The following is a 25,039-nucleotide window of genomic DNA, read 5'->3' as shown; positions in this document are numbered from 1 at the left end:
CCTGAGAAGTCCTGCAGTAAAGAAATACATTTAATTTTGTTTAAGCCAGTGAGTCACATACTTATTACTGATCATGGAACTTTCTTTTTTTCCCACAGCATCTCGGGGGACCAGTTTTCCATAGAGCATTTAGGGACATCTGTTTCACAGAGCAAATAATTCCATTTTTTAATATATTTGAGATTTGAAAATCTGCCTATGAGATTCAAATTTGCTCCTAGAAATTTTACAGCCTAATGTTCTCTTAAATCGCTTAAAGGGTTGTCATTGATACTTTTAAAAGGCAGAATTCATGGGCAATATAGTAGAGAGGAAGTAACGCAGGCTTTGTAGTAAATTCATGTTTGAATCCCAACTCTGCTATTTATTAGCTGGGAGCCCAGGCAAGAAAACCTGCATCCCAGCGCTGTTGTGAGGAATGCAACTAACCTGCAAAAAGAGAGCCTGGTATTTATAAATACTCAACACTTGGGGTATTTGAATACATTGTACAGATGCAATGATCATTGGGCCAGCCCAACAAATCCATGGTCACGGACTGGGACTGTTTCCACTTGTTCTCTCTTGGATTTCTATTGCAGCTCCACTTAACTGCATGCACCTGAGCCGTTTTTATCAGGCAATAGCAGCTTATCTGATCATAGGACTTTTCTTTAACGGGCCTGAACTCTGACAATCTTTGCAAACTATGGCTCAGGATCCATTGTGAGTCACACCTTTTGGCAGATAAATGTAGACCCACTTCATGTATTTCCCTGAGAGTCACGGAGTCTGAAACATCCCCTAAAACATCAATTAATCCAAAAGACAAATGTAGAAGAAAGGGCAGGTGTTCTAGAGCCAGGCATATTTTAATCCCAGCTTTGCCACTTACTGACATATGAAGAGTTACTTAACCTCTTTGCACCTCAGCCTCTTCATGTGTAAAATATGGATAATACTGTGCCTATTTGGAAGAGTTGATAAGAGAATGAAATGTGTAAAATCAAATATGCAATTAAATGAGTAAATATGTAAAGTGCAAAGAACGATGCCTAATACTTGGTAAATACTCAACAGTATTAACTCCTTCCTCTACCTCACTTACAAATGCCACACACCCACTCCCAAGGGTAGAGATTGAATCTGATTGGGCAAACCATGTCGGAATCTCAGTAGCAATCGCCTATAGGGAGATATCTCTGGTCTTGCTGGAAGGACCATTATTATCATGGAGACTAAGATCATATGATAGATTTCTGAACTCCCAGGTAGAAGGACAGCTCTTCGAATAAGACTTAAGACTTGTTCACTTTTCCCCACAAACAGCTAAAGTACTTTATGCCAGTTATAAAAGTGATCCAGATGATTAAACAGAACCCTGATGGAATCAGGTCTACCTTCTTTTGAGGAAAAGTCTTGTAGGGGACAGAAACTGACAACTTCTGGCAGGTTTTTTGTAGGCAGAGATGGTAAGGATGTACCCATTGCCCACCCTTCTCACAGGAATTCATGGCAGCTGTGTGGATGGATTGAGAGGAATATGAAGGCAGGCACAAGGGCGATTAGTGCCTGGGTTCAGCCCATGCAGTGCCTGGAGCAGAAGAGCCAGCTCAGAGTGTGGGCTCAGACATGTGGCAACCCACCAGTTGTGTGTGTGTGTGCGTGTGTGTGTAACTAGCTTGCAAAATGTTGAGCCTCCCTTCTTCCCCATGGTCATTTTGGCAAGGATGTTTTTGTTGGCAAAGAGCAGCAAGAGCCAGGTACCAAAATACCTGCAAATAGGTTTCCCCATTACTATTGAGATTCACATCTTGTTCCACTCTCTGTCTTTCATGAGGGAGAGAAGGAAGGGCATTTACAGAAATGTCAAGGTAGGCTCAATAACAGATGGAGATGACAGAAGAGGGTCAGTGAACTTAAAGACAAATCAACAGAAATTATCCAGTATAAACAACAGAGAGGAAAGAAAAAGATTGAAAAAATTAACTGAGCCTCTGGGACCTGTCTACCATATCAAAGATCTAACATTTGTATCATTGGAGTCCTAGAGAGAGGAAAGAAAGACACTGGTACAGAAACATAAATGTGAAGAAATAATGGCTAAAAACTTCCTAGAGGTAGTAAAAAAACAAAAATTTACAGATTAAAAAACTGAGCAAATCCCAAACAGTATAATCTCAAAGAAAACCATGCCCATATCCAGCCATGTTATAATAAACTTGCTGAAAACCAAAGATAAAACAATATCTTGCAAGTGGAGAAAAATGATATATTACATACAAGGGAACAATGATTCAAATAACTGCCTATTTCTCATCAGAAACCATAGAGGTTGGAAGACAGAAGACAGTGCTGAGAAAAAAAGAACTTAACTGAGGACTCTGAATCCACAATCATTCCTGAGGACTTTGGCATTCCTTTCACAGTAATAGATAAAAGAAGTAGACGAAAATCATCAAGGCTATAGAAAACCGGAAAAACAATGTCAACCAACTTGACCTAATTAGCATTTATAGAACACTTGACCCAACAACAGCAGAGCACACATTCTTTTCAAGTGCACATGGAACATTCACCAAGGTAGACCATATCCTGGGTCATAAAGCAAACCTTAACAAATTTAAAGGAATTAGAATTATATAGAGTATGTTCTCTGTCCATAATGGAATTAAACTACAAGTCAGTGACAGAAAAATACATGGAAAGTTCCCAAATATTTGGAAATTAACCCAATTCCAGCCACATAGAGTTAAAGAGGATGTCTCAAGGAAAATTAGGAAATATTTTGAGCTGAAAGAAAATCAAAATATAGCATATCAGAAATTGAGGAAGGGTCAGCTCTACCCACCACCAGAGCCTCCCATCAAGCCTCCTAGATAGCCTCAACCACCAGAGAACAGACAGCAGAAGCAAGAAAAACTACAATCCTGCAGCCTGTGGACCAAAACCCACAGTTACAGAAAGATAGACAAGATGAAAAGGCAGAGGGCTATATATCAGATGAAGGAACAAGAAAAAACCCCAGAAAAACAACTAAATGAAGTGGAGATAGGCAACCTTCCAGAAAAAGAATTCAGAATAATGATAGTGAAGATGATCCAGGACCTCGGAATAAGAATGGAGGCAAAGATTGAGAAGATGCAAGAAATGATTAACAAAGACCTAGAAGAATTAAAGAACAAACAAACAGAGATGACCAATACAATAACTGAAATGAAAACTACACTAGAAGGAATCAATAGCAGAATAACTGAGGCAGAAGAACGGATAAGTGACCTGGAAGACAGAATGGTGGAATTCACTGCTGCGGAACAGACTAAAGAAAAAAGAATGAGAAGAAATGAAGACAGCCTAAGAGACCTCTGGGACAACATTAAACGCAACAACATTCGCATTATAGGGGTCCCAGAAGGAGAAGAGAGAGAGAAAGGACCCGAGAAAATATTTGAAGAGATTATAGTCGAAAACTTCCCTAACATGGGAAAGGAAATAGCCACCCAAGTCCAGGAAGCGCAGAGAGTCCCATACAGGATAAACCCAAGGAGAAACACGCCGAGACACATAGTAATCAAAATGGCAAAAATTAAAGACAAAGAAAAATTATTGAAAGCAGCAAGGGAAAAACGACAAATAACATACAAGGGAACTCCCATAAGGTTAACAGCTGATGTCTCAGCAGAAACTCTACAAGCCAGAAGGGAGTGGCATGATATACTTAAAGTGATGAAAGGGAAGAACCTACAACCAAGATTACTCTACCCGGCAAGGATCTCATTTAGATTGGATGGAGAAATCAAAAGCTTTACAGACAAGCAAAAGCTAAGAGAATTCAGCACCACCAAACCAGCTTTACAACAAATGCTAAAGGAACTTCTCTAAGTGGGAAACACAAGAGAAGAAAAGGACCTACAAAAACAAACCCAAAACAATTAAGAAAATGGTCATAGGAACATACATATCGATAATTACCTTAAACGTGAATGGATTAAATGCTCCAACCAAAAGACACAGGCTTGCTGAATGGATACAAAAACAAGACCCATACATATGCTGTCTACAAGAGACCCACTTTAGACCTAGGGACACATACAGACTGAAAGTGAAGGGATGGAAAAAGATATTCCATGCAAATGGAAATCAAAAGAAAGCTGGAGTAGCTATACTCATATCAGATAAAATAGACTTTAAAGTAAAGAATGTTACAAGAGACAAAGAAGGACACTACATAATGATCAAGGGATCAATCCAAGAAGAAGATATAACAATTATAAATATATATGCACCCAACATAGGAGCACCTCAATACATAAGGCAACTGCTAACAGCTATAAAAGAGGAAATTGACAGTAACACAATAATAGTGGGGGACTTTAACACCTCACTTACACCAATGGACAGATCATCCAAAATGAAAATAAATAAGGAAACAGAAGCTTTAAATGACACAATAGACCAGATAGATTTAATTGATATTTATAGGACATTCCATCCAAAAACAGCAGATTACATGTTCTTCTCAAGTGCGCACGGAACATTCTCCAGGATAGATCACATCTTGGGTCACAAATCAAGCCTCAGTAAATTTAAGAAAATTGAAATCATATCAAGCATCTTTTCTGACCACAATGCTATGAGATTAGAAATGAATTACAGGGAAAAAAACGTAAAAAAGACGAACACATGGAGGCTAAACAATACGTTACTAAATAACCAAGAGATCACTGAAGAAGTCAAAGAGGAAATCAAAAAATACCTAGAGACAAATGACAATGAAAACACGACGACCCAAAACCTATGGGATGCAGCAAAAGCAGTTCTAAGAGGGAAGTTTATAGCTATACAAGCCTACCTAAAGAAACAAGAAAAATCTCAAGTAAACAATCTAACCTTACACCTAAAGAAACTAGAGAAAGAAGAACAAACAAAACCCAAAGTTAGCAGAAGGAAAGAAATCATAAAGATCAGAGCAGAAATAAATGAAATAGAAACAAAGAAAACAATAGCAAAGATCAATAAAACTAAAAGCTGGTTCTTTGAGAAGATAAACAAAATTGATAAGCCATTAGCCAGACTCATCAAGAAAAAGAGGGAGAGGACTCAACTCAATAAAATCAGAAATGAAAAAGGAGAAGTTACAACAGACACCGCAGAAATACAAAGCATCCTAAGAGACTACTACAAGCAACTTTATGCCAATAAAATGGACAACCTGGAAGAAATGGACAAATTCTTAGAAAGGTATAACCTTCCAAGACTGAACCAGGAAGAAACAGATAATATGAACAGACCAATCACAAGCAATGAAATTGAAACTGTGATTAAAAATCTTCCAACAAACAAAAGTCCAGGACCAGATGGCTTCACAGGTGAATTCTATCAAACATTTAGAGAAGAGCTAACACCTATCCTTCTCAAACTCTTCCAAAAAACTGCAGAGGAAGGAACACTCCCAAACTCATTCTATGAGGCCACCATCACCCTGATACCAAAACCAGACAAAGACACTACAAAGAAAGAAAATTACAGACCAATATCACTGATGAATATAGAGGCAAAAATCCTCAACAAAATACTAGCAAACAGAATCCAACAACACATTAAAAGGATCATACACCACGATCAAGTGGGATTTATCCCAGGGATGCAAGGATTCTTCAATACACGCAAATCAATCAATGTGATACACCATATTAGCAAATTGAAGAAGAAAAACCATATGATCATCTCAATTGATGCAGAAAAAGCTTTTGACAAAATTCAACACCCATTTATGATAAAAACTCTGCAGAAAGTGGGCATAGAGGGAACCTACCTCAACATAATAAAGGCCATATATGACAAACCCACAGCAAACATCATTCTCAATGGTGAAAAACTGAAAGCATTTCCTCTAAGATCAGGAACGAGACAAGCATGTCCACTCTCACCACTATTATTCAACATAGTTCTGGAAGTCCTAGCCACGGCAATCAGAGAAGAAAAAGAAATAAAAGGAATACAAATTGGAAAAGAAGAAGTAAAACTGTCACTGTTTGCGGATGACATGATATTATACATAGAGAATCCTAAAACTGCCACCAGAAAACTGCTAGAGCTAATTAATGAATATGGTAAAGTTGCAGGATACAAAATTAATGCACAGAAATCTCTTGCATTCCTATACACTAATGATGAAGAATCTGAAAGAGAAATTATGGAAACACTCCCATTTACCATTGCAACAAAAAGAATAAAATACCTAGGAATAAACCTACCTAGGGAGACAAAAGACCTGTATGCAGAAAACTATAAGACACTGATGAAAGAAATTAAAGATGATACCAACAGATGGAGAGATATACCATGTTCTTGGACTGGAAGAATCAACATTGTGAAAATGGGTATACTACCCAAAGCAATCTACAGATTCAATGCAATCCCTATCAAATTACCAATGGCATTTTTTACGGAACTAGAACAAATCATCTTAAAATTTGTATGGAGACACAAAAGACCCCGAATAGCCAAAGCAGTCTTGAGGCAAAAAAACGGAGCTGGAGGAATCAGACTCCCTGACTTCAGACTATACTACAAAGCTACAGTAATCAACACAATATGGTACTGGCACAAAAACAGAAACATAGATCAATGGAACAAGATAGAAAGCCCAGAGATAAACCCACGCACCTATGGTCGACTAATCTATGACAAAGGAGGCAAAGATATACAATGGAGAAAAGACAGCCTCTTCAATAAGTGGTGATGGGAAAACTGGACAGCTACATGTAAAAGAATGAAATTAGAATACTCCCTAACACCATACACAAAAATAAACTCAAAATGGATTCGAGACCTAAATGTAAGACTGGACACTATAAAACTCTTAGAGGAAAACATAGGAAGAACACTCTTTGACATAAATCACAGCAAGATCTTTTTTGATCCACCTCCTAGAGTAATGGAAATAAAAACAAAAATAAACAAATGGGACCTAATGAAACTTCAAAGCTTTTGCACAGCAAAGGAAACCATAAACAAGACGAAAAGACAACCCTCAGAATGGGAGAAAATATTTGCAAACGAGTCAACGGACAAAGGATTAATCTCCAAAGTATATAAACAGCTCATTCAGCTCAGTATTAAAGAAACAAACACCCCAATCCAAAAATGGGCAGAAGACCTAAATAGACATTTCTCCAAAGAAGACATACAGACGGCCACGAAGCACCTGAAAAGATGCTCAACATCACTAATTATTAGAGAAATGCAAATCAAAACTACAATGAGGTATCACCTCACACCAGTTAGAATGGGCATCATCAGAAAATCTACAAACAACAAATGCTGGAGAGGGTGTGGAGAAAAGGGAGCCCTCTTGCACTGTTGGTCGGAATGTAAATTGATACAGCCACTATGGAGAACAATATGGAGGTTCCTTAAAAAACTAAAAATAGAATTACCATATGACCCAGCAATCCCACTACTGGGCATATACCCAGAGAAAACCGTAATTCAAAAAGACACATGCACCCGAATGTTCATTGCAGCACTATTTACAATAGCCAGGTCATGGAAGCAACCTAAATGCCCATCAACAGACGAATGGATAAAGAAGTTGTGGTACATATATACAATGGAATATTACTCAGCCAGAAAAAGGAACGAAATTGAGTCATTTGTTGAGACGTGGATGGATCTAGAGACTGTCATACAGAGTGAAGTAAGTCAGAAAGAGAAAAACAAATATCGTATATTAATGCATGTATGTGGAACCTAGAAAAATGGTACAGATGAGCCGGTTTGCAGGGCAGAAGTTGAGACACAGATGTAGAGAACGGACATATGGACACCAAGGGGGGAAAACTGCGGCGGGGTGGGGATGGTGTTGTGCTGACTTGGGCAATTGGGATTGACATGTATACACTGATGTGTATAAAATTGATGCCTAATAAGAACCTGCAGTATAAAAAAACAAACAAAAAAAAAGAAATTGAGGAAGGCAGCTAAAGCCCTATGGAGAGGGAAATGTATAGCATTGAATGATTCAATTAGAAAGCAAAGGATGACTTTAAATCAAGAACTAAGCTTCCACCTTAAGAAACTAAACAAAGAGGAGCAAACTAAACCCAAAGCAATCAGAAGGAAATAATGAGTAGAAATCAGTGAAATTGAAAACAAACACAATAGAGGAGATCAATGAAACCAATAGACACTTATTGGAAAAGGTCAACAAAACGTATACATTTCTAAAGAGACTAATTAAAAGAGAGAGAGAGAGAGGAAAGTGATTACCAATATAAGAAACAGAAGAGAATATCAGTACAGACTCCTTAGAGCCTGTAAAAGCCTATAAAAGCATAATAAATACTATGAACAACTCTTTGCCTATAAATTTGACAATGAAATGTATCAATTCCCTGGGGAAAAAAGAAAACAAGCTACCAAAACTTATTTAAGCAGAAAGAGATAGCATAAATAGTCCTGAATTTATTGGATAAACTTAATTCATAGTAAGGTCTTCCAACAAAGAAAGCTACAGGCACAGAAGAGTTCATGGTGAATTCTATCAAACATTTAAGGAAAAAATAAATTCAATTCCACACAATCTCACCCAGTGAATTTAAAAGGAGAAAACACTTCCCAACTAATTTTAGAAGTCTATCAATATCCTGATATCAAAGCCATAAAAATACAGTATAAGAAAACTGGAGGGACTTCCCTGGTGGCACAGTGGTTAAGAATCTGCCTGCCAATGCAGGGGACCCAGGTTCAAGCCCTGGTCTGGGAAGATCCCAGATGCCGCGGAGCAACTAAGCCCGTGCGCCACAACTACTGAGCCTGTGCTCTAGAGCCTGCGTGCCACAATTACTGAGCCCGCGTGCCACAACTACTGAAGCCCGCGTGCCTAGAGCCCGTGCTCTGCAACAAGAGAAGCCACCGCAATGAGAAGGAGCCCGCGCACCACAATGAAGAGTAGCCCCCGCTCGCCACAACTAGAGAAAGCCCGCGTGCACCAATGAAGACCCAATGTAGCCAAAAATAAATAAATAAATAAATAAATTTATTAAAAAAAAAAAGAAAACTGGAGACCAACAGATGCAAAATCCTCAAAGTAATTTTAGCAAATTGAATCCAGCTATACATAAAAAGATAACACTTTAAAACTAACTGAGGTTTATCCCAGGAATACAAGGTTGGTTCAGTATTCAAAAATTAGCAAAGCTGGGCTTCCCTGGTGGCACAGTGGTTGGGAATCTGCCTGCCGATGCAGGGGACACGGGTTCAAGCCCTGGTCTGGGAGGATCCCACATGCCGCGGAGCAACTAGGCCCGTGAGCCACAACTACTGAGCCTGAGCGTCTGGAGCTTGTGCTCCGCAACAAGAGAGGCCACGACAGTGAGAGGCCTGTGCACCGCAATGAAGAGTGGTCCCCGCTCGCCGCAACTAGAGAAAGCCCTCGCACAGAAACGAAGACCCAACACAGCCAAAAATAAATAAATTAATTAATTAATTTTAAAAAAAATTAGCAAAGTAATCCACCATAATAACAGGGGAAACAAACATATGATCATATTAATAAATACAGAAGTAACATTTGACAAAATTCAAGAGCCATTCATGATAAAATAATTCTCAGCAAACTAGGAGTAGAAGAGAATCTCCTTGACCTAATAAAGGGCATTACAAAAAAATCTTACAGCTAAATCATACATAATAATAAAAAATTGAGTGATTGCCCTCTAAGATCAGGGACAAGACAAGGATGTCTGATCTCTCTATTTCCCTATTCAGCATCATAGCCAAAGTCCTACCCAGTTCAATAAGGCAAGAAAAAATATTCAAAGGCATACAGTTTTGAAAGAAAGACATACAACTGTTCCAATTTGCAGAAGACATGATTGTCAAGATATAAAAAGCCAGGAAATCTACAAAAAGCTCTTAAACTAGTAAATGGCTTCATTAAGATTTCAGGGCCCGGGAATTCCCAGGCAACCCAGTGGTTAGGACTCGGCACTTTCACTGCCGGGGCCTGGGTTTGATCCCTGGTCGGGGAACTAAAATCCCTCAAGCCATGTGGCCAGACCAAATAAAAAAAAATTTTTTTTTAATTTAAAAATTATTTAAAAAAAGATTGTAGGACCTAAGCCCAAAATATAAAAACCAATAATAGTTCTGTATATTGGCAATGAATAATTGGGAACTAAATTTGAAAAAAATTTAAAAACCACTATTACTTACAATAACTCAAAGAAAAACATGAAACATTTAGGTGTAGATCTAAACAAAATATATACAAGATTTGTATGCTAAAATTGTAAAATGCTGATGAAAAAAAGCAAACAAGGCCTAAATAAATGGAGAGGTATACTATGTTCATGGATTGGAAGACTCAATTTTGTGAAGATGTCGATTTTCCCCAAATGGATCTCTATACTTAATACAATCCTAATCTATACCCCAGCAGCACTGTATAGATATAAACAAGCTGATTTTAATATTTATGTGAGAAGTCAAAGGAATTAGAATAACCAAAACAATTTTACAAAAGAAGACAAATTTGGAGAACTTACACTATATGGTTTTAAGACATGATAAAAGTACAGTAGTCAAGGTAACGTGGTACTGACAAAATAACAGATATATAGATCAGTGGAACAGAATAAAGAGTTTAGATATAGATCCACACAAATATGGTCATCTGATTTTTTACAACAGTGTAAAGACAATTCAATAGAGAAAGGTTATCCAGCAAGGAATTCTGAAAGTAACTGGACATCTATACACAAAGAAATTAATCTCAACGTATATCTCAAAACTTATATGGAACTTAACTCAAAATGGATCATAGACCTAAATGTAAAACTAAACTTTTAGACAGAAACAGGAGAAAATCCTTAGGAACTTAAATTAGGCAATATCTATATTTCTTAGAAATAAAGAACAAACCACATAAGAAAAATTTGATCTATTGGACATCATCAAAATTTAAAACTTCTGCTCTGGGAAAGACATTGTTAAGAGAATGAAAACATAAGTTATAGACTTGGAGAAAGTATTCATAAATCACATATCCAATAAAGTTCTTATATCCAGAATATTTAAAGAATTTTCTAAACTCAAAAATAAGAAAACTTTAATTTTTTAAAATGGGCAAAAAATTTGAAAAAAGACTTCACCAAAGAAAACATATGAATGGCAAACAACCACATGAAATAAGGCTCAACATCATTCGTTGATAGGAAAATGCAAATTAAAACAAAATGAGATACCACTATAAGCCTATTAGAATATATAGCTAGTGGTAATGTAAAATGGTATGGCCACTCAAGAAAATTTGGCAATTTTTATAAAGTTAAGCTTCCACTGACAACATGACCCAGCAGACTATCCAAGGTATTACCCTAGAGAAATTAAAACTCTTGATCACACAAACACCTGTGAATGAATATTTATAGAAATTATTCATAATTGCCAAAAACTGGAAATAATCAAAAGGTCCCTGAAGGAGTGACTGGATAAACAAAGTCTGTTACAACAATCCAACAGAGTTTTTCTCAGCAATAAAAAAGAATGAGCAAAGACGTTATGCTTAGTGAGAGAAACTGGACTCATAATTATATATACCATATGTATGGCTTCATTTATGTGACATTCCGGAAAAAGCAAAACTATAAGGACAGAGAAAAGATCAGTGGTCACCAGAGGTTAGGGGTGTGTGTTGGGTTTAACCACAAAGTGGAAATGTAGGGGGAACGTTTCAGGTGAGGGAACTGTTGTGTGTGGTAATCATGGCAGTAGTTGTACAACTCTATGAATTTGTCAAAACTCACAAAACCATACACAAGACAAAAATGGAATTTTATTGCATGTAAGCTTTTTAAAAGAAAGCTGGTATGGCTTTATTAATATTAGAAAATAAGAGCAGAAATCAATGACATGGAAAACAGAAAAACAATTAAGAATATAAATTTAACCAAAAGCTGGTTCTTTAAAAGGTTAGGAAAACTGATAAACCTCTTGCTAGATTGATCAAGAAAAAAAAAGACATGAATTACTGACATCAAGAACAACACTTGTTGTTCACTATAGATTCTACAGACATTAAAAGTATAAAAAGGAAATATGATGAACAACTTTATGCCAGTAAATTCAAAACTTAGATGAAATATACAAATTCACTGAAAGATATAAACTGTGTAAGTTGATAACTACTAATTGATAACCTGAATAGCCCCATATCTATTAATGATATTGAATTGGAAGGTGAGGGCCTTCAGATTAAAACTAAATAAAACAAAAACAAAAACAAACAAACAAAAAACTCCAGGCCTAGCTGGCTTCACTGGTGAAATCTGCCAAAGATTTATAAAAGAAATAAGACCAACTCTACTCAAGCTCTTCTGGAAAAGAAAAAAGAAGGAAACACTTCCCAGTTCATTTAATTATTTCATAATTTTAAAAACACCAAATGGAGGGACTTCCCTGGTGGTGCAGTGGTTAAGAATCTGCCTGCCAATGCAGGGAACACGGGTTCGATCCCTGGTCTGGGAAGATCCCACATGCCACGCAGCAACTAAGCCCATGGGCCACAACTACTGAGCCTGAGCTCTAGAGCCCACGAGCCACAACTACTGAAGCCCATGTGCCTAGAGACCGTGCTCCGCAACAAAAGAAGCCACCACACCACAACGAAGAGTAGCCCCCACTTGCTGCAACTACAGAAAGCCTGCATGCAGCAGCGAAGACCCAACGCAGCCAAACATAAATAATAAATAAATAAATAAATTTATATTAAAAAAAAAGTCAAACATAAAAAAAAAATACGACCAAATGGAGAGCAGCGCTCTCATTACTTACAAGGCCGCCAAATCAAAATCATTGCCCAAGAACTCCTCCAGCAGACTTGTATCCAGGGTTGGGTTCCCCAGAGTGCCACTGGCCCCTTGAGCTGCAAAGGCAAATTGAAAATCTTGAGATTCATGAATTTTTCAGAATGGCTAACCGCTAAAATTTCAAAGCAACTAAATGGCATAACGCATTTATTGAGAGTGTGGTCTTTCTTCCATTCAAATATTTCCTTCAGAAATCTTTTTAGATGTTACCCTCCTCGAGCAGCCTTCCCTGACTGTCCAAGGCTGGCTTAGGTGCTTTTTAATGTGCATTCATTAACATCATGTACTTTGCCTTATACACTATTATAATTGCTTGCTTTGGTGTTTGTTCCTCTATCTAAAGTCTTTAAGGGCAAGGACTGTGTCTTTTTTATTGTATCCACAAGGATCTATGTTATGAAAAAGGCAGCAATTAACATTTATTGGCTAGCTGGCTGGCTGGCTGGCTGGCTGGCTGGCTGGATGAATGGATAGACTGATGATTGCCTGTTGGTCTGATAGATTACTTCCAGTTAAGCTCAACAAGAAGTTCAATATCTTGCTTCACATTTTTGTTAGACTTCCCAAAATGCAACACAATAGTTCTGTCCTTTTTCTTGATTTACAAAATGAAAATAAGCCTATTGGTTTCTTTCTGACCATAACAAAGAAACTAGAATTTTTAAAGAATATAAAATATAGGGACTTCCCTGGTGGTCCAGTGGCTAAGACTCTGCACTCCCAGTGCAGGGGGCCCAGGTTCGATCCCTGGTCATGGAACTGGATCCCACATGCAGCAACTAAGAGTTCACATGCTGCAACTAAAGATCCTGCATGCTGCAACTAAGACCTGGCGCAGCCAAATAAATAAATAAATATATATATAACAAAAAAAAGAATATAAAATATAAAAATATGTTATAAAGAAGACAAAACAATCTTTCTTTGCAGATAACATGACTCTATACCTAGAAAATTCAAGAGAAACAACTGACGATTAGAAATGATCAGAAAAGTCAATAAAGTAAATGGTTAAAGTTAAATATAAAAACTAATTATTTTCGTATATACAAAAAATAACCAGTCAAAAATTCAGATAAATATAATGAAAAAAAGAGAAGATTCCATTCAAAATAACAAAAAGCCTAAAATATCTAAATATATATTTAGGGACAACATATTTTTTAAAAAAGCTAATAAACTCTATGAAGGGTCATAAGAAGAGATTTCAATAAATGGAAAGAACTTCATTGTTCTTAGACTGAAAGATTCAATATTGAAGTTTTTACTAGACATTATTTATGATGTCTACCAAATACACAGTCATTTTCTGAGAACTTTCCCCTTATAAAAACAGTCTCCTGCAACCCTTACAGCCACCTGAATCAGAAAGAAAAAATCCATTGGTTGGCCAGTGACCACTTCAGTTATTTCTCCCAAAATTTAAACCAATAGACTTTAAAGCTGGTGATTGAGATTAAGTCACTTAATAGCTACGGCAGAGGACTGGAGTGATAGTCTAAATATTTCTGCCAGGTCCTTTACCCAGGTCCTTCATGATTTTTTACCCTTAATAAGGCTGGTTGTTCCCCTTCTACTCTAATTACATGACAAAGTCCTGTATACATCCAATAAACCCTTTTGAATTGGTTTGTATGTTGTCTGAAATCAAATAATCCTCAAGGAAAATGTTCTGAAGTTCATCTGGAAAAATAAATATATAAAGATGACCAGAAAAATTAGGGAGGAAGGGGGTAAATAAGTACTGAGAAACACACAAGTGAACACATCAAAGGAACACAAACAAGTCCAGGATATATCAAGAAATATTACATATATATGGAATATATATATTTTATACTTATATAAATATTTTATATATATATATTATATATATATACACACACACACACACACACGATAGATGCATGATAAGCATATCCTTTGACACTAGTGAGGAAAGATTCATTATTCAATAAATGTTGTGGGGAAAATTGATTATATATTTGGGAGAAAAAAAACCTGGATCATTTTCCTGCTTCCACACCAAAACTGCAGATAGATCAAAGATTTCAACATAAATAAACAAAACCATAGAAAGAAAACATCAGTGACTATTCTTATGATCTTGACATAAAGAAGGTTTTCCCAAGCATGGCATGAAAGCCAAAAACTATTTTTAAAAAAAGATTGATAAAATTTTACTTTATCCTTTTTTTGAGGGGAGAAGAATTTTTCACATTTTACTTTGAAATAATTTCTATCCTAAAGAGAAGCTACAAGAATACAAAGGAAGTCACATATACCCTTCACTCATATTCATCATTATTAACATTGTGCTACATTTGCATAATTCTCTCTGTCTCTGTCTTGTCTCTCTGTCTCTCTTTCTCTTTCTCTCTCTCTCTCTCACACACACACACACACACACACACAAAACACATAGATACACACCCACCTATACATACCATTCTGAACCATTTGAGAACAAGTGCCTTTACCCGTGAATACTTCAGTATATATTCCTAGGTACAGAAACATTATCTTCACAACCACAATTAAATTATCAAAATCTGAAAACTTAACATTGACACAGTTTTATTGTACAATCTACATTCCATATTCAAATTTTGCCAATTGTCTCAATAATGTCATTTATAGCATTTTTTTTCTGGTCCAGAATTTAATCCAGCATAACATAATACATGTAGTTGTCATGCCTCTTTAGATTTTTTTTGAAGTGTGTAGGCTAACTGTTTTACAGAACGTCCCTCAATTCTTGTTTGCCTCATATTTTCTCAAGGTTAAATGCAAGTTTTGTATGTTTGGCAAGAATATTACACAAGTGATATTATGTCTCTCTTAGTGCCTTATATCAGGAGGATCATAGTGTCTCATTATTGATGTTAATTTTCATCCCTTGGTTAAGGTACTATCTGCCAACTTTCTCCACTCTAAAGTTACTACTATTCTTTTTGTAATTTGTGGCAAGATACTTTGAGATTGTGCAAATATTTTGTTCCTCATTAAATTTTTATCTAATAGTTTTAGTATCCATTGGTGATCATAAGCATTTTAATCCATGAAAAAAGTTAAAGACAAACTGAGGAATATTTTCAATATACATGAAAAAGAGTAAATATCCATAATATCCAAAATGTTCTTTCAAATCAATAAGGTAACAGCTACACCCCTATAGCAAATAGTAAAGGGCTTTAAAAGGCAGTTCATAAAATAAAAAATCAAATTGGTTAATAAATGCACAAAACATGTTAAACATTACTAAGAAACAGAATTTAAAATATGAGAAAATTTTCTTTTTGCCTACCAAATTGGCATATATTCAAGGAATTAATAAAATCCACTGTTAATGCTGATGGAAATAAGATAACCCTCTTATGCACTGCTGATAGGAGTATACATTAAATAATCTGTCTGAAAAGTGTTTAGCATATGTTTCCAAAAAAAAATGAATGTGCATATATACTTTGATCCAGAAATTCCATTTAATACACTTACGATAATACACTTAATATAATAACAGAAAATTGAGAATAAATGACCCTTTTTTTTAACATCTTTATTGGAGTATAACTGCTTTACAATGGTGTGTTAGTTTCTGCTGTATAACAAAGTGAATCAGCTATATGTATATATATATATATATATATCCCCATATCCCCTCCCTCTTGCGTCTCCCTCCCACCCTCCCTATCCCACCCTTCTATGGGGACACAAAGCACCGAGCTGATCTCCCTGTGCTATGCAGCTGCTTCCCACTAGCTATCTATTTTACATTTGGTAGTGTATATATGTCAGTGCCACTCTCCCACGTCGTCCCAGCTTACCCTTCCCCCTCCCCGTGTCCTCAAGTCCATTCTCTACATCTGCGTCTTTGAGAATAAATGACCATTAATTGACATTCATTCAATGAAATATCAATACTCTGCAGCCATTTAATAAATTCTACAGCGTTTCAAGAGAAGGTGGCTTGCAAAATCTTATACCCACCCAATTTGTTTTCAAACGTAAAGGCAACAGACAATTCCAAAATTTAAAAGTTCAGGGTATAAAGCCCCCATGACTTCCTCTTGAAAATAACTCCTTGACAGTGAAATTCAGCCAAGCAAAAAATGAATCAAAAGAAAGAACTCAGAAATATAGAAATCAAAGAGGAAAAACTATGATGAACAGTGAATTCATATAAATATAGGATTTAAACTGAATATCTGACGGAATTATGGTTGCAGATCAAAATGTAAAAGTAATAAACCCTTAAAAAGGAAAAAATATCAGCAACAAAAATTAGAAGGTAGGGAGAGGGAAAATGGGAAGACATGTGGTATTATTATTCATACCTCAGAGTTCATCTTCATTACCCTAAACCTGAACCATTTAGTAAAAAAATAACTATTCCAACTTTGTAGTAACTTTTAAATCCCCTTTCTTAATCTTGGAAGACTCCTTTAGAACTGATATCTCTAACAGTAAAGAAATAATTATTTAAGTTCTGTAATTCCTTCAGTTTCCCTTCTTTTTATCCTATTAAATTCAACTAAAATTAATATTTTATATTATATTTAATATTTTCTTTAAATAGTGCATGTAAGCTAAGATCCATTTCTTACAAAGTTATTTCTACTATCTATCTAATTATCCATCCTTCTATCTGTAGCTATTCATAGAAAGATGATGAAATAATATTCCACCACAGTTGACACTAGTTAGATGGTAGAATTTAGAATGAGTTATCTTTTTTTTTATAAATCCCTATTATACACTTCAGAAAATTATTTTGCACAATTTTGCACAATTTTGAATAAAATGATTTTCTAAAATAAGTAGGAAATCAAATTGCTAAAATAAACAAAAAATATAGAAAAAGTCTAAACTGACAAACCCTGGAGTAAATAGAGAAAATTTCCACTCATGACCATCCCCCTACCCTTGCATAACAGATAAAAGTACCAATGGCATCATGGGTCATGCTTCTCAAACTTTAACAAGATGATAATTCCTCTGCCATTTTCACAATTCTGGAACATAGACAAAAAAGAAAAGTACCCAAATTTTTTTATGAAGCCAGCATAAAACTGATGCCAAAAGCTGACAGAGATGAGATGCATAAAGAAAACTACGGACTAATATCATTTGTGAATAATATACCAAAATACTAAATAAAATGCCATCAAATAGAATTTAACATTTCCATTAAGAGAAAAATTCATCAAGAAACAAAAAGATATGAAAAAAAAAAAAAGAAACAAAAAGATAATTCAATATTGGAATTCATATATCAAAGGTAAAATAGTATTTGACCTTCTCAACTGATGCCAAGAAGGCATTAAACATTCAATATTGATTCCAATGAATACATGCTTAAGATTATATATATTTATACACATACATATACACATATCTATATCTCTCATATATGCTTAAGATTATATATATTTATACACATACATATACACATATATATTATATATATTTATACACATACATATACACATATCTATATCTCTCGTATACATATATGTGAGAGAAAACCTACATTAAATAACAGCATCACGTTCAATGGTTAAAAAATTAGAACTATTTCCGTTAATATTAGAAATACGTATTTTCATTACCTTGCTATTACACAATATGTCAACACCCCTAAATTAATCTATACGTTTAAAACATCCACAATAAAAAATGTCTTAAAATAACAAAATGATTCTAAAGTGTAATAATGTAAAAATGCCCAGGAAAATAAAATCGAATAGGATCTGAAACAACTGGTGTTTTTTTGGCTTTTGCCAACAGTGGTAAGCCAAAAGTTTTTTCTTTCATCGTAATGAAATCTGAAATAGATTATCGATAATTTAATAAGAACTTTATTAAACTTTGTGGACTTTTTTTCCAGGTATAATTTAAATATGCAATACTTCAGCTGTCTATCCTGCACACCCATATCCCTCATGTAATCCAGAGCCTTGAATTCTTCCCATGGGTAAGGTACCTTTGCACTAGATCCCTGCACTGGTTATAGGAGGTATAGGAGGGCCATTTCATCTTTATCTTTGGGCTTGCTAATTCATCCAAGGGCATTAAAACAAAATTTTAAAAATCTTGAGCACTTCCCAAATGGTAAAAATTGATGGGTGCCAGAGACAGGTGGAAGGGAGGGAGAGAAAAAGAGAAGGGAAAGGGAAGAGAAGAGAGATTGCCAACTCCATTCAGTGACATGAACTCAGAGGGAAATGGATGGAAGATATTTTTAAAAGTTGAGATGGTCAGAAATGACCTCATAGTGGAGTTTTGTCTTGAGCTAGCCTTTGAAGGGAGAAAGAGCAAGACAAGCCTCATTCATTCTTTATTAAGCACCTACTGTATGCCAAGCACTATACAAGGTTCTGAGGACACAGCCATGAAAAAAATTAACATGATCCCCTCAGGAGGCTTGGATTCTAACGGAGGGAAAGGTAGCAACAGTGGGGAAGGACTTACATGACATATGAGAAACAATAAATAAACAGGATCTTTTCGGGTGGTGATGAAAACAGAACAGAGTGGCATGATAGACGGTGGGGGAAGGAGCTCCTTTCAGTGTGGAGGCCTTTCTCAGGAAGGAGCCAGCCATGCAAAGATCAAGGGCAGAGCATGCCAGGTAGAGGGAACAGCACCGCAAGAGCCCAGGGCTGGACTGTGCTTGCGTGTTTGAGAAACAAATCAGTCCAGTCTGGCCAGAGCACAGGAGCACGGGGCGGGGGGCGGGATGCGGGGGGAGAGGAGGTGTCCAGAGCAACGAGAAGCCTTTGGAAAGTGAAATAATATGCTTTAATATGCTTTTATAAAAGGTCACTCTGGTTGCTTTGCGGGAAAGGACTATAAGGGAAAAAGAACGGAAGAAGGGAGGTCAACTTGAACACTATCGCGGTTGTTCAGGGACTTTCAGAGGGAGTCTGGAGTTCTTACTCTGGACCAAGCAAAAGGAGAAGTACTTTGCCCGACCTCATCAATCCTCATGACAGCCCTAGGGGGTGGACATTAATATTATTCCCAGTGTACAGAGAAGGCAAAGTGATTACACAGGTTAACTAGCTTGCCCAGGGTTACACAGCTAGTAAGTGACCTGCAGGGAAGCCAACGAGACCTACCCTGATTCTTGAGGGTGTTCTCACCCCCAGCCCCATTACTCCCCCGCCCTCGCCCCGTGTTCCTCTTCCTTCCCCAACAATGCCAGCCAACTGGAGAAAAGCAACTTGCCTCTACTACTTCACTGGGCTTTGGTCAAGCCAATTGCTAAGAGAAGCAGATGGAGGAAAAGATCTGTTTAGTTTCCACTGAAGCCCCTGCTGGTGTCCCATCTGCTTTATACAGCACCACCCCCAGCCCAACAAACACATACACACAGTTCCCCACATACAAGTAGGAAGTGGCCCAAAGATTCTCAGACCTGACCTTTGTGCCACTTGCTTTACATCACCCACCCTCTCCAACCTCCATCCCCAGGTAGAAATAAGAGATGGTCCACATCCACCCTCTCCAACTTCCATCCCCAGGTAGAAATAAGAGGTGGTCCACAGCATCCAGGACCTGCCCGTGTGGCTTGTGCAAACCTCTTAATGAACAAGGAGAGATGAGTCCTGGAGTAGCTGGCTTTCTCTAGGACTCCAAAGTCACAGCTGTGCTTTCCAGACCCTTAGGAAATTCCTCAACAAGATAAATCCACAGTGTCAGATAAAACGGTTTTCAGGAGGCTCTGCACACACAGGGCAACTCTCAAAAGCCTCTTAAAATAAATCGCATGCTTTTAAAAATAATCACTTTGCTCTAAATGTCTTAAACGCTGGTTTATAACACCCAAACCTGCAAAGAGTGTGTCCTCGGGCATCCCATCCCGTCAGGGAGGCTCAGTTTCAGACCTCAATTCCACCCTTTTCTACGTTTCTCTCTGTGGCTGGGAAGGGCTGTCACAGTCTTGCTCACAAAAGCAGAAGCTACCCAGGCCTCCGGGGAGTGCCAGAGAACTGCTCTAGGAAACAAGGAACCCCCTTCTTCACCCTAGTTCTCTGCCTTCCCTTCCAGGCACGCAACAGCTGCAGAATGGTCACCTGTCCTGTACCCTTGGCCTTAGGCAGACAAGAAAAAAGTACGTGGTTATGAGGATCAATCCACCAGGGACGCCACAGACAAATCTAAGTTGCATCCACAAGACCCGCTGACAGACATACACATGCCTTTGGGGAAACAGGGCTGTTCCAAAGGTATGGATAGGGTGTGCCCAGCAAGGACCTCCCTTTCTGCTTCCCACACACCTGCCCAGCCACCACCCCCCAGTCCTGTGTAAGGACACTTCTTGTTTCCACCCTAGGGACTCCCTTCCCACATCACTTCCCCAAACCCAGACACCCCCCTCCCTTCTTTATCTACTCTTTTGCCCTTTGTGCCAAAACAGCACTGCCCAGAGTATTCAAACGACAGGCAAGATGACAAAATTTGTCTGTTACAGCAGCTCTAGGTTTCTTAAAGATTCTAAAAAGCCACAATGAGTGTCTCCCCCTTCCCCCCTTGATTGCCCTTTAAAGTTAAACATAAAGATAGTTTCCCTCTGATGTGCCAGTGCTCATGAGGAACTGGAGCAGAAATGTTCATGGCTATTCCAAAGAAGGAGGAGGGGGGAAGCAGAGGAGAAGTTGGAGGAGAGGAGGAGAAACCAGACACCCATTTGCTAAGGTTACTTTTGTCTTGAAAATCCACTGAAAATAAAACTGGATTTAAAATCTAATGTCAGTGGTGAGAGCCACAGCCCGTTCAGTTAGCTAGTGAAGATAACATTTTCCCAGAGACATTTCCAATCATTAAAAGACTAATTGTGGGCTTCCCTGGTGGTGCAGTGGTTGAGAATCTGCCTGCTAATTAATGCAGGGGACACGGGTTCGAGCCCTGGTCTGGGAAGATCCCACATGCTGCGGAGCAACTAGGCCCGTGAGCCACAACTACTGAGCCTGCGCGTCTGGAGCCTGTGCTCCGCAACAAGAGAGGCCGCGACAGTGAGTGGCCCCCGCTTGCCACAACTAGAGAAAGCCCTCGCACAGAAACGAAGACCCAACACAGCCATAAATAAATAAATTAAAAAAAAAAAAAAAAGACTAACTGTTTCACTCATTTATTCAGCACTGACTTAGAGTTCACCATGTGTCCAGGAATAAAACCGGGGACGAGTTCACAGTCCAGCAAAAGGGACAGGAAGATCGGCCGCAGCAGCAGAGGGTGATAAGTGCCGGGATGGCGGTGGGCATCCTACTGCAGGAGCCTTTCTGTTAGGCTGGCCGGGCTGGGGCAAGGGCTTCCTGCAGGTGACACTTGAGAGGAATTTTTAAGGATAAGCAGAAGGTGATTTTAAAAAACATTCCAGGAACTGAAAAGAGTATGTGCCAATGAATTCATGGAGTCAGCAGCAGGACTCCCGTGGAAATGAGTGTGTGGTCTGGCCAGAGCTGGGAGGCAGGTGAAGAACGTGGCACGGACAGAACAGCGCCCTTCATGGACCCCACTGCAAGCTCTGGGTACTTTTATTTCAGCCACTGTAGAAATTACATGTTGCGCGTCTGTTTCTCCACTCAACTTTAAGCCCCTCCAGGGTAGAAATTGCCTCTTTTTATATAGATCCTACACACTCAGAACAAGGCCTGGAATGTGGTAGTTATTCAATAAATATTGAATTTCTCAGATGAGTAATAACATTTGAATGGATAAATGTGATTATGAATGCTGGAAGGTGTATCTGGAGAAACTGGCGTATCTCAGAAACCTGATCATGAAGGTTCATAGGTATCAAGGTAAGGAATTTGCCTTACAGGTTATGAAGACGTTGCAATTTTTCATCAGACGTTATCAGGTTTATATTTCTGAAAGGCCTTTCTGCCTGCTCTTGGGAGTGAAGCTGGGTGAGACTAGAGCAAAGAGACTAGTCAAGGACACTGCCAGCATTAGCCTTCCCTCACTAAATCACCCAACACACAATCAACGGGCACCTGCTATGGACCAGGCACAGTGCCAAGTGCTAGAGACACAAAGACAAGGGTGCCTTAGTAGTTAAGGGTCCTGGTTCTACAATCAGGCCTGAGGTCAATTCTGGCCGAAATGTTTCCCAGCTGTGCAACCTTGGGCAAACTACCTACCCTCTCTGTGCTTCAGTTTCCTTATCTATAGAATAAGGATAATAAGAGCATTTTCCTCATGGAGTTGTGAGGATTAAATGAGATAATGCATATAAGGTGCTTAGCACAGTTCCCAGCTCAATAAATACTACCCTTTGTCATAACCATCAGTTGCTGTGCTCAAGAGGTTCATAAACCAGTGAGAAAGACTGACATAAAAGCATACCATGGCAGCTCGATGTGACAGCTGAGTGTACACAGAGCATTACGGGTCGCCTAAATGACTCAACAGGAGCAAAAGGTTGCCAGGTAAAGCTTCCAGGAACAGGGGTCCATGAGGCTTGAACTGTCCTCAGGGGCAGATCCTGGGGCCTTGAATGCCATGAAATTCTGATCTGGTGCAGTGGAAGTGGGGTCAGGAAGGTGGAAGAGTGTGCAGTGGTGTGCTCGTACAAGCTTGGGCACATCTCTTCCCAACTCCATATTTAGAGTTTTCACATTAGTAACTTGAAATCGGCTATAGTGGGAAGATTTACACCATGGAAATTGGTAAATATTACAAACTGAGAATTTCTGTCCAAAGATTTGGTTGTTAAACATTTACCAGCATACCCCTGGATGTGAGTAGTATTTGAGAGGAGAATCCTACTGGACTTTGTTACTGATTGGATTCTCCCATCTCTGTTTTGGTGGCCGGGTAGGAGTTGGTGTTGGTGCCTTGAGATAGGAAACAGGAGAGAGTTGGCTGAGGAGCCTGGAAGGAGCTGGAGGGGTTCATCTGCTCCAGGTCATGTCATGTCAATCCTGTTTTTGCACTCTTGGAGAGGGAAGTGAACTGCAAGGCACTGCCCCCAAGAAAACCTCCACCTAATGACCTGGAATCCCAGGAGTCTCCCCAGTCTTCCTTGTATAAGTAGTCCTGCATTGATTCAGGAAGAAGCTAATCAGTTCTTTCAAGCAGAGTTAACATGACCCATTGTTGGAAACAGTGACCAAATTAAAAGACTGTCTCTGGACTTTAACATGGTATGAATCACCTGAAATTTACATGCCCGATACTCACAAGATAAAATGAAAATTAACCTTTATTCAACTTGAGTAAATAAATGGTTCAAGCACATTGTGTAACAGGATGGCAACACCCACATGGCTTTTCAATAACTGTCACAGATGCAAAATTCTAGAAAGGATTGCTGAACACTTGGCTGCTGGCCTCTGAGAACAGCAGAAGACATCCAGGAGCCTGCAAGTGCCCACCAAGAACTAGTGCTGTGGAAAAAAAAAAAAAAAAAAAAGAACTAGTGCTGTGGATGGACTTCATCTGCTTTCCTGACAAGCAGATTAGGAGCCTGTGCATGAAAATGTATTATCTTGATTTCAACTAGACACTTAACAAAATTGTCAATTCACTCATCCAATAATAACTATTTAATGAAGTGCGTGTGCTAGGCACTGGGATACAACAGTGAGCAACACTCAGTCTTACCCTCAAGCCAGGGGACGGGAGCACAGACAGGAAAAAGGCAGGACTAACACAGTGTGGTACGTCAGGCCCAGGAGACACATAAGAGGACCTTCCAATCCAACTGGGGGGAGGGCAGTCAAGGATGGCTATACTTGTAGCTAAGACGGAGAAAGGTAAAGGAAATTACATTAGAATTAGGTGAATTTGTATCTGGGAGAACAACTGAACCCTAGCATGCTAACCCGGAGAAAATCCTAAAATGTACTATAAAATGACTCTGCTCTCATCCTTCTCAATAATGCTATTTGTGATTTGGACAAGTATAGAAAAGGCAAACCTGCCACGTATGCAGATGGCCTGAAGGAGATGAACAAGGTGAAAATACAGTATAAAGGAGTCAGGTCACTAGAGATTGTCACACTGAGTGAAGTAAGTCAGACAGAGAAAGACGAATATCATATGGTATCGCTTATGTGTGGAATCTAAAAAAATGGTACAAATGAACCTATTTACAAAACAGAAATTGAGTCACAGGTGTAGAAAACAAACTTATTTGTTACCAAAGGGGAAGCGGGGGAGAGAGATAAATT

At 38.2% G+C, this 25,039-nt stretch overlaps 1 protein-coding gene across 1 annotated transcript in view; it reads right to left on the bottom strand.

Annotated features, from left to right (window-relative positions):
• Positions 1-25,039, bottom strand: part of MYRFL (myelin regulatory factor like) — a 121,689-nt gene that overhangs the window by 75,273 nt on the left and 21,377 nt on the right. The window contains exon 2 of the mRNA XM_068561076.1: positions 12,820-12,910. Coding sequence (XP_068417177.1) covers positions 12,820-12,910 — 91 coding nt within the window. The remainder of the gene's footprint in view (positions 1-12,819; positions 12,911-25,039) is intronic.

The sequence above is a fragment of the Eschrichtius robustus genome, chromosome 13, assembly GCF_028021215.1.
Source record: "Eschrichtius robustus isolate mEscRob2 chromosome 13, mEscRob2.pri, whole genome shotgun sequence".
Lineage (NCBI taxonomy): Eukaryota > Metazoa > Chordata > Mammalia > Artiodactyla > Eschrichtiidae > Eschrichtius > Eschrichtius robustus.
The sequence above is the reverse complement of the archived record's forward strand: the minus strand, read 5'-3'. Positions and strand labels throughout refer to the sequence as shown.